The sequence below is a fragment of the Zerene cesonia genome, chromosome Z (assembly GCF_012273895.1).
Source record: "Zerene cesonia ecotype Mississippi chromosome Z, Zerene_cesonia_1.1, whole genome shotgun sequence".
Taxonomy (NCBI): Eukaryota; Metazoa; Arthropoda; class Insecta; order Lepidoptera; family Pieridae; genus Zerene; species Zerene cesonia.
Genome location: NC_052122.1, coordinates 10,071,623 through 10,089,255, shown reverse-complemented (window position 1 = coordinate 10,089,255; position 17,633 = coordinate 10,071,623). Strand labels below are relative to the sequence as shown.

The following is a 17,633-nucleotide window of genomic DNA, read 5'->3' as shown; positions in this document are numbered from 1 at the left end:
TAAAACAATTTCATCCCCGTGCAGGATATATGCGGCATCATATGCGCTGTGCTGACTTGGCTGCTGATACTGTACGCCGAGTTCGTGGTGATGATGGTGATGTTGCTTCCGGGCGTATCGACGTATCCGCTGTACAGTTACATTAACATCATCATATTCCAGAGTCTCGCTTTCCTCGCGTTCGCTTCGCATCTACGCACGATGTTCACGGATCCGGTATGTTGCACATTATTATGTTATCCTCTTGTTTTTTATTTACATTTATTATTAAAATAAAATTGTCTAAGAAAATTTTTTTGTATGTTCGCTCAAGAATATTTTAATTATTTATTTATCATTAAAATAAATGCATATTAATAGCAAATCCTTGCAAATGACAATTAATTTAACCTAGATAGTTTTCTTCATTTATACATAAATCTAATTGTATATTATCGCAATATTATAATAATACAATTTCCTTCTCAACATAGAATCGATAATCAATAATGTTTGCTAGTATCTATACGGCCGCATACAAAACGAATTTGAAACTGTTATACAACAGTTATACAATTACGATGTAACGATCCGTGAATACGGTTCTATACGTGTTAATTTTTACAACCTTATGACCTACGTTCGTACACTGTATTGAGGCTTTGTTCGACTTACAATTCATTTCAATGCAGCAGAAGTGACTTATCTTGATGTATATTTATATGCATTGACTCTATTGACTGCTTCTATTTTAGTGTTCCCGCCACTTATAGCGATAATACAAGGTTGTTTTCATAATACAATGCAGATTGGTCGAAAATATGTTTCTTCGCATTACATACAGAAAAACCTAAACGAATGTCATAATTATTATGTTGAATACCTAGACGAGAGTTATCGTCATGTAAAATTTATAGTCCAGTCATTTAGTACAAAAAATTGTGTTTACAGTTAACGTCGATGGATTTTCTAAAGTTTTACTAGTGGGTGATTATATAGATTAAGACCGTTAACGTATAATTTATATTTTACTGAGTATTTTTACTATAAAATGAATTTTAATTCACCTTATCAGTATAATATTCGAACAATGTCAAATTTCTCGACTCGTTGACGAGTGATAAGAAAGCGATATTATTGACCCAAATTTAAATACTTAATTATATTATTTAACTTTAGCCGGTCGCCCCGGCTTCGTCCGTGGTACATATGTAGCCAATGTCAAACAGTGAAGTAGCCTCTTTCCAATGGTGAAAGAATTTTTGTAATAGGTCCAGTAGGTTTTGTATGAAGACATTACAAACGTGCTTATATAAAAAATCTTTCCTCTTTTTTGATATTTATAGGTAGCTGAAATATTCTATAATGTATTTTTGAAGTATTCTCATAATAAAGTAACACTCAAATGAATACGTATGAGTATTTATTCATCAAAATGGTCTATTGTTAAGATTATCCTATTGATATCCTCCATATAACATGATATATTCCACACTCCACACTCTTCAAGATGGAGAATTCCTGGTAGCTTATTGTGATTTCATTTTTCTTTGTATAGGCCGCCCAAGATGTTTCTCCCTCCTCTCAACAATATTGTTGCCACTTATTCAATTGGCTTTAGTTGGAAAATTGAATCAACTCTGTGATTGACACCTAGTTTTCCACTTGTGGAAAATTATCTCTGTTACATAATCGTAACTCTCGTCAAAATAGTCATCATCATCATCATTTTTTACTCCTACGCAAGAACGACGATGTTTTATAAGTTTCGCGTATCTGTGTGTGATGGTCTGTCTGTGGCGTTGAACGGATGAACCGATTTTGATTTTTTTTTTGTTTAATAGGTATATAGATTTAGCTATTTTGTGAAAATCGTTCATGTGCAGCCGCCGCCACATAATATAGGTATCAAATGCTTTTTAGGGCTTTCCTATATTATGCACTATGACTAATAACAAAACCAAGATGGCAGCCAACATAAAATGGGGCTGGGGTTTTGTAGTTTTTAATTAACTTTCTTGCAAATGACATGCTTTTGATATTTGCTGAAAAAGAGAATGCTCTAATTAACCCTTGAATAAATGATCACTTGGACATTTCTACGATATGTGAAATTCAACCCGCACTTTGAATAGCAAATTATTGACAGCCAGTAATTAGTTACTTTGTACAGAGTTCACGATTTGCGTTAAATTATTCAAAGCAGCAAATATTGATTGAAATATTCGTTTTGTCTTTTATATGGATGTCTAAACTGTTCCTTTGTTTGGGATTCATACAAAACATGTGTTGAGTAGCATTACTCGGAAAGTTAAAAACCTATTTTATTGGGAAATGAGTCAAGTTTTAGTAGTTAAGACTTTTTTTCATAAATCTTATTCGTGATTTGTGCTTTATTTGAATGTTATTCGATATTTAATAAATCAATGAATATAAAGCACTAGCTAACAGAATAAGAACCTATTTCATCATGTAAATAAGGCGTCTGCGACACATCCTCTCCGGGAATTTTTCATCTCGAGTCTCGACAATTTTAATGTATATTTAAAATTGTATACATTTTATATTAAGGTACGTTTATCGAGGCGACGATTTCGTCACGCCTTTATACTAAACTTTCCCGCAGCGTACACTCCGAGCCTTTCAGTAAATTTTGCTATATTAGATATCCTAAAAGGCTTCACCAAGTTCGAGATTTGATTAGGCTTCTCGGCAGAGTGAGTTAGTCTCGACCGAGGGAAGTTAAAAGTTAGTTCTATAATTGCGCTAGTCGGCATATGGTATCAATTACATTAAGAGAATATAATGTTGTTTTGTATCATTTCTATTTTCAGGAAATCCCAATCCATTTCAGTATGTTAACAGAATAACAGCTAAATCCTCATAAAGCTTTTCCATTAAAGTAATTATCTATTAGGATTAAGCTTTATTTTCCCATTTCATATTGCATGTGCATATGGATAAAAGACAAAGGGACAAAGCTGAGTTTACAACAAAGCCACCTTGCCAATATAGCTACGTTTCAATAAAATTCTCAAACAATTCGATATTGAAATAAATTCAGCGCATTTCGTATCGATATACGAGTTATGTCCTTTGTTTGAATAGAGCATATCTGTCCACCCACTCATTTTGCTATTTCCGTAGCTATTCATAAATCCTGTAAACCGAAAGGTTGGCATGTTCGATACGTAATAGATATTTGCAGTGCATTATATATTTAAGCTAAGTGAATAATAAAAGCATACTTGTTTCAGTTTCAATTTTTCTTTTATACTTAGCATAATGTTGTATAATTTTTAGATAGAATTTATAAGGCCGCATTAACGTTGTAGTTAAAGCATTTGATAAAACAAGTTAATGACATTATAGTATTGTTAGATTCAAATTAAATGTAATATCAGAGAGGTATATATACTAAGAAATTTTGAAAGGATAGAAAAATTTGATCACGAGGCGCGATCGAACTCGCGTTTTTTGCTTAACCGAAACAAAATTTCTGAACCAAATTTCTCATTTTTAAAGCATTTCAATGCTATAAAACTAAAAATTAGGTATATAAATTATTATCTCACATTATTATTTATAAACAGTAATAACAATAACACCAAACTACAATATTATTAGTATTCCATATTTAATTTGTAAATTCCAAAAATCCGTGGTTTGTCTACCTAGAGCTTCTACTTTTTTGTAAAAAAAAATAATACAATTCCAAAATGCAATGAAAAAAAAAAATGCATTTTTACCCTAGAAGAACGTAATACCTACCTAAGTACCATAGCTTAGTATAGTAGCATGGTTACTTATTGTGCACCCATATTTTACCCATCCACTTGATTGACAGGAATACCACATAATATGTTAAATTATCTTTAAACGATGTGAAATGTACGTAATAAGCGACTGAAATCAATAGTTACGGGCACATGAATAATGGTTTTAATCCCTTATTATGTTGGGTTCCCTTTTTTAGATTGGTGCCTGCGTTTAATTTTAGAAAACATTTATTTTGATGGTAGTTGATTTTTTAGATAAATTTCATCGTCACACGTCCTCCGTTTTTAAACAATGCTTCTATACTTAATAAACGATTGTACGGGGACATGCCAATTGCATTTTTCAATACTCTACGCTGCGCTTTGCTCGTAAACAAATTAGTGCCGTCATCTTGAATTATCACGAAGATCAATTTCAGCATTTCAGATAATGTGTAAACATTGAAAATCTCGAAGTATTCGGAATAAATCGAAGGAAGCGCTACGGGTATTTAATAAATCCCTAAATATGAATATTGCCTTGTAAGGCAATCTTGGGTATGTCTGTATTCTGTGTCTATCTGTATTCTGTGATATACGGGCACCTTCTAGTGGAGCTTCTCTCCATCTTAGAGTACATATTCGCCTTCTGCTTACCGTGCTCAAGGGCTTCCCCGTTGTTCTTATAAATTGAAATATAATGTGACACATAAAATACCATATCAATTTTAAGTTATTTTATAAGTTTTTGTTGGATTTGTCTCCGCTCCGCAAAAAACGACAGCGCGGCCGGAGCCGGAGCGAGTACCTAGTATAATATCCAGCTATTTCATAAAATATACAAACTACGGAACTGACAGGACGCGAGTCACACATACATGAATAACAACCCCTTTTAGAGTTAAATTGGCTTTGAACGTTTTTCCGGATTTCCCTTCAGTTTTATTTCCGTCTCTAGTGGATTTGGTTGTTTCGTCGCATTTCTTTTGTTTAGCGGCTTGTTTTTTTTTTTCTTTTCAAAAATATGCATCGTTCGTTTGAGTTTCGCTAACGTTAATTGGTTAGTTTCGTAATAACTTCGCTTTGCTTTCTGAGTCTCGGAGTTATTTTATGCATTGAGGGCCGATTCCCAGAAGTTAAAAAGGTAATCTCTGATGGTAAGATTCGATGAATGATGATTCTCTTTCTTCTTTCAAAATAAGTGTTCATTGTTTTATTGCTTACTAATATATTAATTCAATAGTGGGAGGATATATTTTTTATAATTTCGAAGTTAGATTCTTGATTTTAAAAATCATAATAACAACATGCAGCATGGAATGTTCGAAAGGTGTTTTCTTGTTTTCATATACAAATGGTATAAAACAAGTAGGACAATTAGTGAAATAAGTGGCATCGTTTTATATTGCATCTGAGTGAAGATAGGTTATAATATAATGCAAGTGCATTTTTCAGATTTCTTTTTTAATTTTTCAGTTATTTTTCCGAATTTGCATATTTTACATTTGTCAACGTTGTATTTGAATTCGTTTAACTTTTGACATTCTTATGTTTACCGATGGTACATTTCAATCTCTAGATAAAATCGGCTCATCTATTGTTCGTTTTATTTTTTACAATAAATTGGAATCAGTATACTGGATTATAAGTAATAAAGCAAAATCAAAGGAGAGCTTAACGTGTGAGTGCCTGCATCGGATTATCAGGGATAATCTTTTAATGGTGATGTGTTTTTTATAACGTTACTTAGAGCAATTAAATATTCAGTGATTTAGCCAGAATACAATATAAAGGGGTTTCATTCAATAAAATTTTTGTTTCTACCAAACGTTTCATAGATTATCATACAATAATTTTGCAGCATTGAAATAATTTGTTTTATATAAAAAGGTATAAGTTAAATAGTTAAACGGATAATATTTAAAACAGTATGTAAAAGAGTTACTTTTAATTTTGTATATCAAATTGAAATTCAATTAATTTTGCGAATCACCGGAGCTCTTGATGATGGTGTTAAGGCAAGCGACATAGTTATTGGTAAAGGTTATTGGGGTTATTCTACGCAATTTATATGCATCTTGTATGCATCGGAAAATTTACATTCATAAAAGAGTCTCTCCTTTGTGTTCTCTGGCTTGTATAGCGTGGATTTTTAAGGGTTATAGATATGTATATCTGTGTAATTTAAAGAGGAAAATTATTTTTAAAGTAACATCAGAACAATAATCTAAACTTTCCATAAGAAATATTTTCCGTTTCTCGGTGCAGTTTTGTAAAAAAAAATGATTTTGTGATAAAGGACTACTTTTAGCGTTATAAAATATGTGAAAACATTATAATATAATAATAAAAAGTTCGCTAACGATTAATTGGCCATCACTTTGACAACGTCACACAAACTTTGGTTTTAAAATTTAAATATCTATTACATGTTAGTACAACAAGATTCGGTTTTTCTGATAATTGTTACCTAAAAGAGCAATTAACATACATACATATAAAATTGTACATACTTTTGAAAAAAAAAATTCTATTTTTTATTTATGTTTCCCGCCGTTTAATCCGTTTACTTGTTTTTGAAAACATTTCTATATTAAAATTTGCCAAATATATCTAGCCATTTCGAGTTTTAGCGAGACAAACAGAAATAAGTTTTTTCTTTTATGTATTACAACTTACTCAATAAGGATTCGTTGTGAATTTTCGTGAACGTCACAGTGGTCCTTGAAATAGTTACCAACCATTGTAATCTTTTTGATATATGTTTTTCATTAGAGTGTCCATGTGTCCCAGGGTGCCGTACCAAAAGGCAACGCGACGAAGGAGATGATAAAGCAGATGAGCTTCCGCGAGGGTCAGGTGATATTCAAGTGCACCAAGTGTTGCAGCATCAAGCCGGAAAGGGCGCACCACTGCTCCGTGTGCCAGCGGTGCATTAGGAAGATGGATCACCACTGCCCGTGGGTCAATAACTGCGTTGGGGAGAACAATCAGAAGTACTTTGTGTTGTTCACGGTGAGTTTTCTATAGGTTTTTCAATCGACTTCAGAAAAAAGCAGAAGGTTATCAATTCCACAGTTTTTTTTATTTTTATTGGCCTTGTTACTTTAGAACTAACGTTTGAGTAAACCGATAACCAAAGCTGAATAAATGAAAATAAATTGTAAATTTGATTACGGTTTAGTTATTTGTTAAAAACATTTATCGTTCGGAATAAGTCGAGGTCGAAACCGAAACGTAAATATAGATTTTGGAGATATCAAATGTTTGTTGTCCGTAGTGTTGTTTCTCTTGCCTAGAAAAATTGCTATTTACAATTCAGAAATTGTCGATCAGAATACTGATACACTTTTATCAGTATCTCGTATCAAACAAATAATACGTTACGTTCTCAAACGAGGAATTATTTGTGTATATATATAACATTCGCCCAACAATTATCGTCGTACACATGAAGAAGTTATTTTTTATGTTAACGTTGGCAAAGGAGCTGGTGAGTTGCCTGTAGGATACGCGTCTACCAACGCCCATGAATATTTCCAGAGGCCTTATGCCTCTGTGAATGATTGCCAATTTTACTGGATATGGGTAAAGAAAGGATCGATGATGGGTTTAAAAGGATGGAAGGGAAGGCTAATGAGGGTTATAAAAGGATGGAAGGGAGGGAAGGCTAATGAGGGGTATAAAGGGATGAAAAGGGAGGGAAGGCTTATGAGGGGTATAAAAGGATAGAAGGGAGGGAAGTCTAATGAGGGGTTATAAAGGGATGAAAAGGAGGGGAGGTCAAGGAAAAGTATATTTGGTTCCGACTCGGGGACGGCGGAAGTATAGCGATGCTTGGTACACTTGCAGTTCTACATAGCGGCGATCTCGATCCACTCGCTCACGCTCTCCGTGTACCAGTTCGTGACGTGCATCCGGCACGAGTGGCGCGACTGCAGCACGTACTCGCCGCCGGCCACCGTGGTGCTGCTGCTGTTCCTCATCGCCGAGGCGCTGCTCTTCGCTATATTCACCGCGGTGATGCTCGGCACGCAGCTGCACGCCATATGGAACGATGAGACGGTGAGTTGCGGATCGTGCACGAATGACGGAGAGAGAGAGAGAGAGTGGTGGCACGCGATTGGGATGGAGTGGAAGCCGATGTAACAATAATATGTTGGATTTGACTAAGCAATGATTTAGCTTTGGAGAATTTTTTAAAGTTTAAATAAATTGGTCACGAGGCGTTTTGCCAACCCGTAGCTTTCTCGGCCAACCGGGATTCTGCCTCAGCAATCGAATTTCTTCTACTCTTTCGGTTTAATGTGCCTAAGCGACACCTAAGGAATGTTTATTGCCATTCACATAATTTGTAAAGTATTGTTTAACAGAGATTGTTAGTTCAGTGGTGAGAATTTAATTAAAATTGCGATATTCACTACATAAAGCAGATGTTAACAATTAACTCTGTATGTGATAAAATTCAGCCCTTGAGATACTCTGGACTCTCGATTTGAAGGTAAATAAAGCCTTTCGATACAAGAAACTTAAACTACCTAGGTGATATCAAGAGCATACTATTGTAAATTGGCGAATAATTAATAGCATGTTATTTGCAATGGAAACCATATTTTAATTATTTAAGCTCTGCAAGATAATTATTTTAGACATTTGCGAATTTTTTGTTTTGCGTTCCCCAATTTGTGATATTTACATTACTATATATTTATTACAATTAAATTACTATGCATATTACAATTACATTACTATATATTTATTAAAATTATCACAAACTAGCAGCGCCCCGCGGTTTCACCCGCGTAAATCTATATCCCGTAGGAATATCGGGATAAAAAGTTGCCTATGTGTTATTCCAGGTGTCCAGCTATCTACGTACCTAATTACATTGCAATCGGTTCAGTAGTTTTTGCGTGAAACAATAACAAACACACACACACACACACACATCCATAGAAACTTTCTTTCATTTAGAATATTAGTAAAATTCTCCAAATAACTCAAGTTTCAGTGTCAAATGGTAATCATACACCATTATTTCTATATAACCTATTGTGAAGCAGAAGCTTGGTATATTTTTTTAGGAATGAATGAGGAGCATGAAACTTCGCACACTTGTAGTTTATATAGAGGAGAAGAAAATACTAATATAAAAAAACAAATATAATACATAAAAATACACTAAATCAATAAAAAATATATTACACACATGCAATCGCACCACAAACACACCTACACATAGGTATGTGTGGTGTGTGTTTGTGATGTATGTGTAGATGTGTATGTGTAGGTACACATACACACCTAGACACGTTATCTTCTGTATACCTAGTTATGGTACATACACCTAGTTATGGTCTCATTTCGTGCCCACGCCTCTGCATTTATAATTTTCTGATCATCATTACTAATTTTTTCCAGGGCATCGAGCAACTGAAAAAGGAGCAAGCTCGTTGGATCCGCAAGTCGCGATGGAAGAGCATACAATCCGTGTTTGGAAGGTTCTCGATTCTATGGTTCTCGCCTTTCACGCAACCGTCACCTAAAACAAAACTAGAAAGCTATTTATACAGCGTTTAACATAATACCCACGTTCCTTCTTCGGTCACAAGAAAAAGGAACGCCCAAGATTGATTAATGGTTTGACACCCGATATTAATGAGAAATAATAACGTACGACAATATGTTTTCCGCCGTGTACACCATAAATAAAAATGGTAGATGCTAACTTTTATTGTCTATTGTGTATTGGCAAAACATCAAAGGATAATTATGACAAATTTAATGAAAGAAGAATAATGCGGTTATTTTGACAGTTTAGATAAATTGGATACCGAATGGCAAAAATGTCTGGTAAAATCCCAGAAAACCATGTGATACCGGAGGAGTAATTTGACGTCTAAATGCAGTTATAATTCTATTGTGTGAAGATGTTGGTCGTCTAGCGCCATCTCTTTCCCGTACTGGAGTTAGTACTATTTTAAGACGTAACGGATACCTCCTGAAATTAGAAATTTTCTATATACAATTTACCCAGTGTTGTAATTTTCTAGTGGTGTCTTACTATTATTGAAGTTATTGTTCGAAACAAGAACTATGATATAACGTTACTTGTTTCTCGTGACAAATGAAGGATATAGAGAAAATAGTATTATTTATAGATTTTTGGGTAGTCAGGCCTAGACTTGTGTACTGTTTAGCTTCGGTGGCTTTCAAGGTTCGGTAAGTCGGTGAGCTACTTTTAGTATCCACTGTCATTGATACATCTTTTAAGTGCATATCAAGTGCTTGTGCGAATAGACTATTAATCTCCCGTGAAATAAATAATTCAGCTTTACGCTGCTCGAAGGACCACTCTTTACAGGCCGTTCAGAGTAATATTGGACTTTTGCAGACACATGTTAGTCATTGATATTGACTTCGAAACTGATAGAATAATAAATTGATGATTTCTCGTCCCTTTCAATGACAGATGAATACGAAGACGAGTCATATATTTTTTGATCTGTACCATCAGCCTAGACTACCCAAAAATCGCGTCAAATGTATATTTAAGACGTTAATTCGTGATCATAATCAGCGTTATTAGAAGCAATAACATCTTTATGTTATAGATGTATTTATTTATTTGTAACTCGACTGATGTGGTAAATATAAGTATGTAAGTGGAATATTTGTACGGATCACCTCCTATAGAAATGTATGATATATCTCTTTTTACTAAGGATATATTGTTTTAGTAGAAACCGAAATAAATTCCCTATTAAAAAGGAAATAGTCCTTAAGCAAAATCGGTGTTTTGATTGTAAATAAGGTGTAAGCCGCTTTTTGTTCACTGTTTAATTTTTTCGTGTATCTTTTTCATTCTTCGCACGCTATTTTTGTACTAAAGTACACAAATAGTACAGTAGCACTTCACTGTGTAAGTACTAATTATCTAACACGGAACACTAAGTTACATTAGTGCTTATGTGTAATGCGTCGTCTAGAGGAGGTGATCCGTTATCTATCTCACTCTGACATCAGTGTTGTCGTACGTTAGAGCGAGATAAACGACTGCCTTAATTCGATTAGACTATTGCAAATATATCTTTAATTTTTTCGGGTATTTTATATATGACTTTTAGAACTATAATCTATTGTTGTGTTTGAATATGTCATAAATACCTCTTTGTAGGACCAATACTGTATGTTAGAGTGAGAAAAAAAATGCGATTAACATTGGTATTTTTAGGAGAACAAATTAGAAAGCATTATTTGTTATCAGACAATGTTATGCTCATTTTCGAGGATATTATCTGTTAGCTGTCTCACTCTAACGCTATGAATGTGATAGGTTACAATGAGAGAAATAGTATGCCGTTTGTGTCGATTAGAAAATTACATTGATGAAGAAATAGAAAAGTACATCGTTGATTTTTCTGGAATTTTCCACAGGATATCTTAATTTTTATTTAATATTATTTGATCGTAAACTGCAATGCAAAAACATATGTAACATGAATTATTTGTTGTCTCCCTCTAACGACCATATTTTGGCGTGTTAGAACGAGATGCAATAGTGTGGTTGAGTTTTCTTCAAATTTTTCTATTCGTTGGGAGTGTATTTGGTGGCAGGCCATCGGATGTTTTCGTAATGATGCGTAGATAAACGCTTTGTGTCAGTTAAATCGATTCATATGCAGATTAATATAATAACAAATTTTGTATAAAGCTTTTCGCTTACTATAATAATGTTGTTTCATGAATTAATTGTATCGACGATCAATATATATAAAGAAATAACTTAGAACTATTTCAACTAAATAAGTTATTTTTAAAATTGAAGCAAACAATATTATCGTTTATCCTCCATCAAGACGTGACCGTTTTATAGAAGTCTATCGTTTGTCCGCGGCTTCGCTCGTGTTAAATTCGGAGTAGTTTAAAAGATGTTATTGTACATGAAAAATATCCCCTTGAATCACTCTATCTATGAAAAAAAACCCCATCAAAATCCATTGTGTAGTTTAAAACATTCTAAGCATACATACATACAGGCGCGGGAAGCTACTTTGCTTTATACTATGTAGCGATATCGATATAATTGGCTGCATAATTTGTGTGCAATCGTGAGTGACAGTTCTCATTCATGATAATAGTTAATAGCTTTTGGAAAACATTGTTCAGTAAGGAAAAAAAATAATTTTTATTACATAATGTTATTATTATATTGTTGGTTCTTTCCATACGGGAGTCTATTTATAACGGTATATATAACTGTAACCAATAGGTTATATGGGATAACACCGTAACTGACCGAAATTAGTAGTCTAATGACCGCATAGGAGAAATATTCGTAATTCGTCGTGCAATTATGTCATGAAACAATTTTAGAGTTCAAAATGCTCTTTCGAATTGTCGTTCTCTATCCCAGTTGTGTAACTGACGCATATGTGTAACGCATATGCGTGCGTTGCGTACTTCATCAAGTCTTGTGTGTGTTTGACATCGATGGTTAATAATTAAGGGAATATAATATATAAAAAGTAGAACAAACATAAGATCTCATAAGTTTACGAGTTTCGGAGCACTAAATACACACTTTGATATTTGTTAAGGAATTGTATACAATGTGTGAATTGAGCCTATTCCGTTTAACACTGGTCATATATTGTTATATTTTGGTAATCATAATATTTATTCATTGCACACTGTCGTATTTAATCTAATTATCTTTTTGTTTGGAAAGCTTTGACGTTTCGGCTACTTAATATATATATGGATTAAGTAATTCACGAAAATTGAAAGATTTCTTTTAATGCCGTCGGCTTCTTAACTAGAACAGCTGTTGTTTATAAATTTATATTAAAATATTGTTAATCATACGTTAGGTAGATTATAGAGCATTATTATAATCAATTGACGTTAATAATAATTTTGGTAAATCCGGAAATGAAATCACGATCTTCCATTTGTAGTTTTTTCAGGAATACGGTGGAAAAAATCGTTATGGACTGGTGATATTTGAAAACAACACGACGTTGCGAAATCTTACAATTATTCTAAATTGAAAATAAATTTACCGAATGATTATTCGTTATTGCGATATATTTTTATCGCAGCTGGATTTTTTCTATTATCGAATTACGATTTAAATTCTGATTAAGCGCACATATTGTATCGTGATTACTTGTCATTTTGTTTTTATTATCTGTAATGTTCTGATACAGATTTCGAGAAATCATCCTGACAGTTGCGTTACCGTTTCAAGTATATCGTCGTTGTTTTGAAATACCACTACACTATCCAAGGACAGTTTCTGAAAATATAGAAGTCGTTTGAATTATTCGCTTGCTTGTTATAATATTTATTTCAGTAGTGTAATTTATGGGTTGCTTTTTGGATAATATTAACGGGCTATGCGTTAGGGGTATTAGTAGAATTACAAATTTAGACTAAGATGGTATTTTACTGTAAGATGCCTTTTGTAATATAAGGTGAAAGTTACTCCACGCGAAAACTAATGCGTCCCAGGTAAAAGTTAGCCGTGAATTATTAGATTAAGTTTCTGTTAACTGTTAGACGCGTTGAAGCAATCGATTCAAACGATGAAAGATTCCAAAACGTTACCAGTTTTTGACGAAATCGATAATTGATAGTAAACCTTGTGTCCATTGGTTATTGGTTAAATTTTGCGTGGTGGAACATCACGACATGTACCGTATAAATGATTTTTGAGAACGTTGAAATTGACAGGGACCGTTGTATAACGCTTACTAGCACGCCGATACGAAAATCGTGTTGCCTTACTCACAAGCTGCCTAATTACCATGCGTTTAATCGTTAAACGCACACCTACATCGATAACAGAGCAATAGAGGTTTAAATAAGACCCGTGTATTAAATCTTATCAGTACAGTTGTTGACGCATTAGATTAAGGGGGCAGAGGTGACGTATACACCGCAACTTATTCTAAAGATGAACGCTTTATATTAGAAGGTCGTGCGAAATTTCGACTTTACTGTTAGTATGGTGCCTTGAAATCCCAAACCCACGGTTTTATTCCCGTTCCAATCCTGTATGTTCCTTTTCCAACAGGTGAAAAGGGTCCTTGATGTTTCAAATACTAGAACGGCGAAATAAGTAGAAATAAGGAATCTATAGATACATTAAGTCATACCGACTTCCATCGTTACCCTACGACTCTGCCCCCAAATAATCTATATAAGTCTTCTTAGTTGTTGCTATTAGATACTGCAAGCCTTACGTGTTTACGAGTGAATATTTTAACCGTTACTAGGCCTATAAATGTTGCTAAATCTATTTATCAAACAATAGTTCTATAGCATTATATTAGACCAATGTGTTACCGTTGTATTAGCTAATATAAGTTGTACATTATAATATCTGGATATAATATAAAAATTAATGACAAGTTTTAGTTATTAAGATATAGATTATCACAAATATATATTATATTACAGTTAGGAGAGAATTATTCACCGCGTTTGACCAACATTACATCTTGTTTATATAATATCGAGATAATTAAAGGATTACTTATTACAACACAGATAAGGTAGTGATTTCCGAATGTATTTATCGTAGTGATATATCATCTGTATAGTGCACGATTTGAAAATACATAGAATAAATTTAAATACAACTGTTATTCACATTGAACCGTTTTAACTAGTCGTTGTATTGTAAAATGTAATACTATTACGATATATTAAAGAACATAATTGTAAATTGAACTTTAAAGGACAGTAACATTAACGTTTTATGCAATAAATATTGTATTCGTTTGCAGTGCTCTAGTTGAGACTCCTCTCAATTTGTTAGAAAAATATTAGATGAATAAAATCAACTGTAAACATTAACAGTTGATACATGTACGTGCTAAAGATTGATATAATTCATATTATGTATAACAACGTATTTTTTAATTCAATTATTCATTGATATAATATTAGTTAATTCAGGTTTTTAGATATAGACGTGAATTAAATTAAATATGTGCTAAATGCAAAAATGCAATTTTGTCAACAGCAATAAAAGCTATTCTAAATGTAACTGCCTGGAAATGTTAAGTATGTAGTTAATAATTAAATGATGTATATTAATATTTATTCCTAATAATAAAAATCTACTAATTAATTTAATGATCAATAACACCAGTGTATTTTAAGATAAACAGCGGTATTATAGTATTTAGAAACAGTTCATTCCAACAGCATTCGGTCGTATAGAAGGAGCGAAGATCAAATGTATATTGTGAAATATTTTTTTATTAGAACAGTGTATTTGTTCCTCTTTATATTTAGATATAGCTGATGTAGGCGGCTTGTTGCGCTTCGTAAATTGGCCGCACGTGGTCTTACCTAGGAAGTTTCTGGGAGAGTTCTAAATAATTTTTGTTCAATGTAATAATGGATACCCGGTTACGGACTAAGAATATCTTTTGACTGAGTTTATATTTTTAGATTTAAAAAACTCTTATTTTGATTATATCTACGGTGAATGGTTTTGTTATTTATTTAGATATTCTTTTCTTATAAAATTTTCAATAAGTTTTTTCGAAGACATCGTAGCTATACTATAACTTGCTAGGTACGCCCATAGGTTAGATGTGCATAAATAAGATTTATTATTATTGTATTATATTTTCCTACACACATTATAATATTCGGTAACGTTTTTCGAATCGGTAATTGTTGTCGCCAATAATAGGTAATTGTTTATAAATATACGACTTCATTCATTATTGGTGGAGTGAAGCGGTTTTTTTTTATAGTATTTTTTATATTTCATTTATATTAAATTGATATGAAGTCATGTTTAATTTTGTATTAAATTGTTTCCATTCTCCGAGTGGTCCATAATGTGATGTAATTTTTACCACCGGTGCTCGCTGCTCTAGTTGTCTACTTGAAGCTTAAAATATGACACCAAAATATGCTTAATTTTCATAGTTATAGTCACCATAATTACGTTTTCAATTTTGACATATATATAAAATAGAAAGATAATATTATATATTTTTTGATTATAATTTTATGCTAGTAAATTTTCACGTTTTATGAATTTTAGGTCAAGGCGTAAATTACATACCAATGTACAAGTTGAGTAGACCATAGATTCTAGAACCTCTATCGATACAAATGTACCTATATCATATTATTTTATGCACTCCAGTTTTATAAAATTGTAACAATAAGTCAAATTCACATTTATTCTCATTAGAAACAGTAGTGGATACAGTGTAATATTTTCTATCATAAAATAAGTTTTCCGAGACCTATTAAATATGAGAGATGGAAATGTTGTTTTATTTACCGAATGTTTTGACATTTATCGAAATGAATGTTCAAACCCGTTTGCAGTTGATGTAACCGGTGCTAATAGAGTTCTTGTTGTGAATCATTTTGGCAAATCTGAGCACCGCCCCACTGTTCTCGTACCGTGTCAATAAATGGCTCGTCGAGTAAGGGAAAGTATTGACGAGACGTCGCGTGAAGTAACAGCGCTGTAGCCACGCCAAGGTGACCGACAGGGGATTGCGTAAGCGCCGATTAGAGCTCACTCGATTTGCATCACCAACCGTCGAGGTACGTCACTTGGGTACTTGTTTTTATTGTTTTACGATTGATTGATGTTTCTGTTGTGTACAGATGTTGCGCGTGTTTTTCGTTCTGGCGATTGTGGCGCCATCTCTGTGCGCACCGTACGACCCGGAGGACGACGAGTTGAAGACAGTGTTGCCATCTAGCGGTGAATTCGAAGCGTTTTATCCGCGCATGGCGCACGGGATTCCAAACGGCTCGTCGAGGCCTGCACACGGACACGGCAGTTTTTATAAACACCGCAACCCGGCGCTAGTTGACGTAAAAAATGCAGCAGCGTACGGTTTCCGCTTTGACGGCGGCAGAAGGTTCAACTTTGATGACGCTTAAAATGCAGTTCCAATTAAGTATGTTACGATTTGATTAAAAAAATGTAATGGATTTTGTGCTTTTTAATTCATCTGTGACAAAAAGCTAGCTACGTTGTGTAATATTAAACTGATGAATAATTAAATTTTCGAATTAGGTGTAATTTATAACATGTTATTTCTAGTTTATATGTATTGATTATCATTATTAGTCATAAAAAGTATTCTACTCGATCGTTATGCATTTAAAGAGCAATAAATGAATAACTAAATTTATTTCAAAATATTATTCAGATCAAATAAAACCTTCATAAGGCCGTAGCTTAAGGCAATTTAAATTTTGTTGAAAGAACACGCCACGAAGATATGCGGCTAACCGCTTCTTAATGGGGATTCGGTAACGTTTATCGAAGACGTTGAAATTCTAATCGCTTTTCTATGTAAAGTAGACGATTGAGTAGCTCCATGTATTGGTCATTGGGTTATTTGTCTTATTAAAAAAGTAAGGAATGTGATCATAACTGTAAAAAAGGGCCCTTTGGTGCCCTAATGGCTGGTGAGGCTTATCACTGAGCTAATCCGTTAGTTTTAATAGCTCAAGTTATATGTGATGGGCGATTCATTAATTCGAATTATGGAGAACGTTGTACGAGTGACATTAATGTGGTACCGGCTGCAGTTTTATAAATGTCACCAAAGAAAGCATTTGGTCAAATTACAATATGAAAAGGTCATTTTCAATTAACGCCCGGTTTCACCAATGATTTTGTATTATACACCAATGCATAATTCATCTTGTGTTATAAAGATATGAACGATATTTAGTCTATCAGGTGTTGAAACATCGGTTGCTAATAGAGTTCGATAATCGATATATATGTCAAGCCATTTTTTTATATTCTATATAATATACCTAGTCTTGCCATAAATATTGTAATAAAGAAAAAAGAAAATTGTTAACTGCAAATAACATTTATTA

General features: G+C 33.3%; 2 protein-coding genes across 3 annotated transcripts in view; both read left to right on the top strand.

The window, feature by feature from the left end:
• LOC119835427 (palmitoyltransferase ZDHHC3) overlaps nucleotides 1-16,044 on the top strand; it is an 18,178-nt gene extending 2,134 nt beyond the window's left edge. The window contains exons 2-5 of one of the 2 annotated variants that reach the window (XM_038360221.1): nucleotides 25-216; nucleotides 6,531-6,752; nucleotides 7,590-7,802; nucleotides 9,159-16,044. In XM_038360221.1, coding sequence (XP_038216149.1) covers nucleotides 25-216; nucleotides 6,531-6,752; nucleotides 7,590-7,802; nucleotides 9,159-9,317 — 786 coding nt within the window. In that variant the 3' untranslated portion in view covers nucleotides 9,318-16,044. The remainder of the gene's footprint in view (nucleotides 1-24; nucleotides 217-6,530; nucleotides 6,753-7,589; nucleotides 7,803-9,158) is intronic. The other variant, XM_038360220.1, reaches the window with a different exon arrangement.
• Nucleotides 16,045-16,174: 130 nt separating this feature from the next.
• Nucleotides 16,175-16,727, top strand: LOC119835428. The gene is made up of 2 exons (XM_038360222.1): nucleotides 16,175-16,331; nucleotides 16,395-16,727. Exon 2 carries the CDS (start codon nucleotides 16,395-16,397, stop codon nucleotides 16,674-16,676), a length of 282 nt encoding a protein of 93 aa, XP_038216150.1. The 5' UTR covers nucleotides 16,175-16,331; the 3' UTR covers nucleotides 16,677-16,727.
• Nucleotides 16,728-17,633: the final 906 nt, after the last annotated feature.

Excerpts from the sequence above, each read along its gene's own strand:
- LOC119835428 (XM_038360222.1), top strand. The coding sequence starts at position 16,395 with ATGTTGCGCGTGTTTTTCGTTCTGGCGATTGTGGCGCCATCTCTGTGC.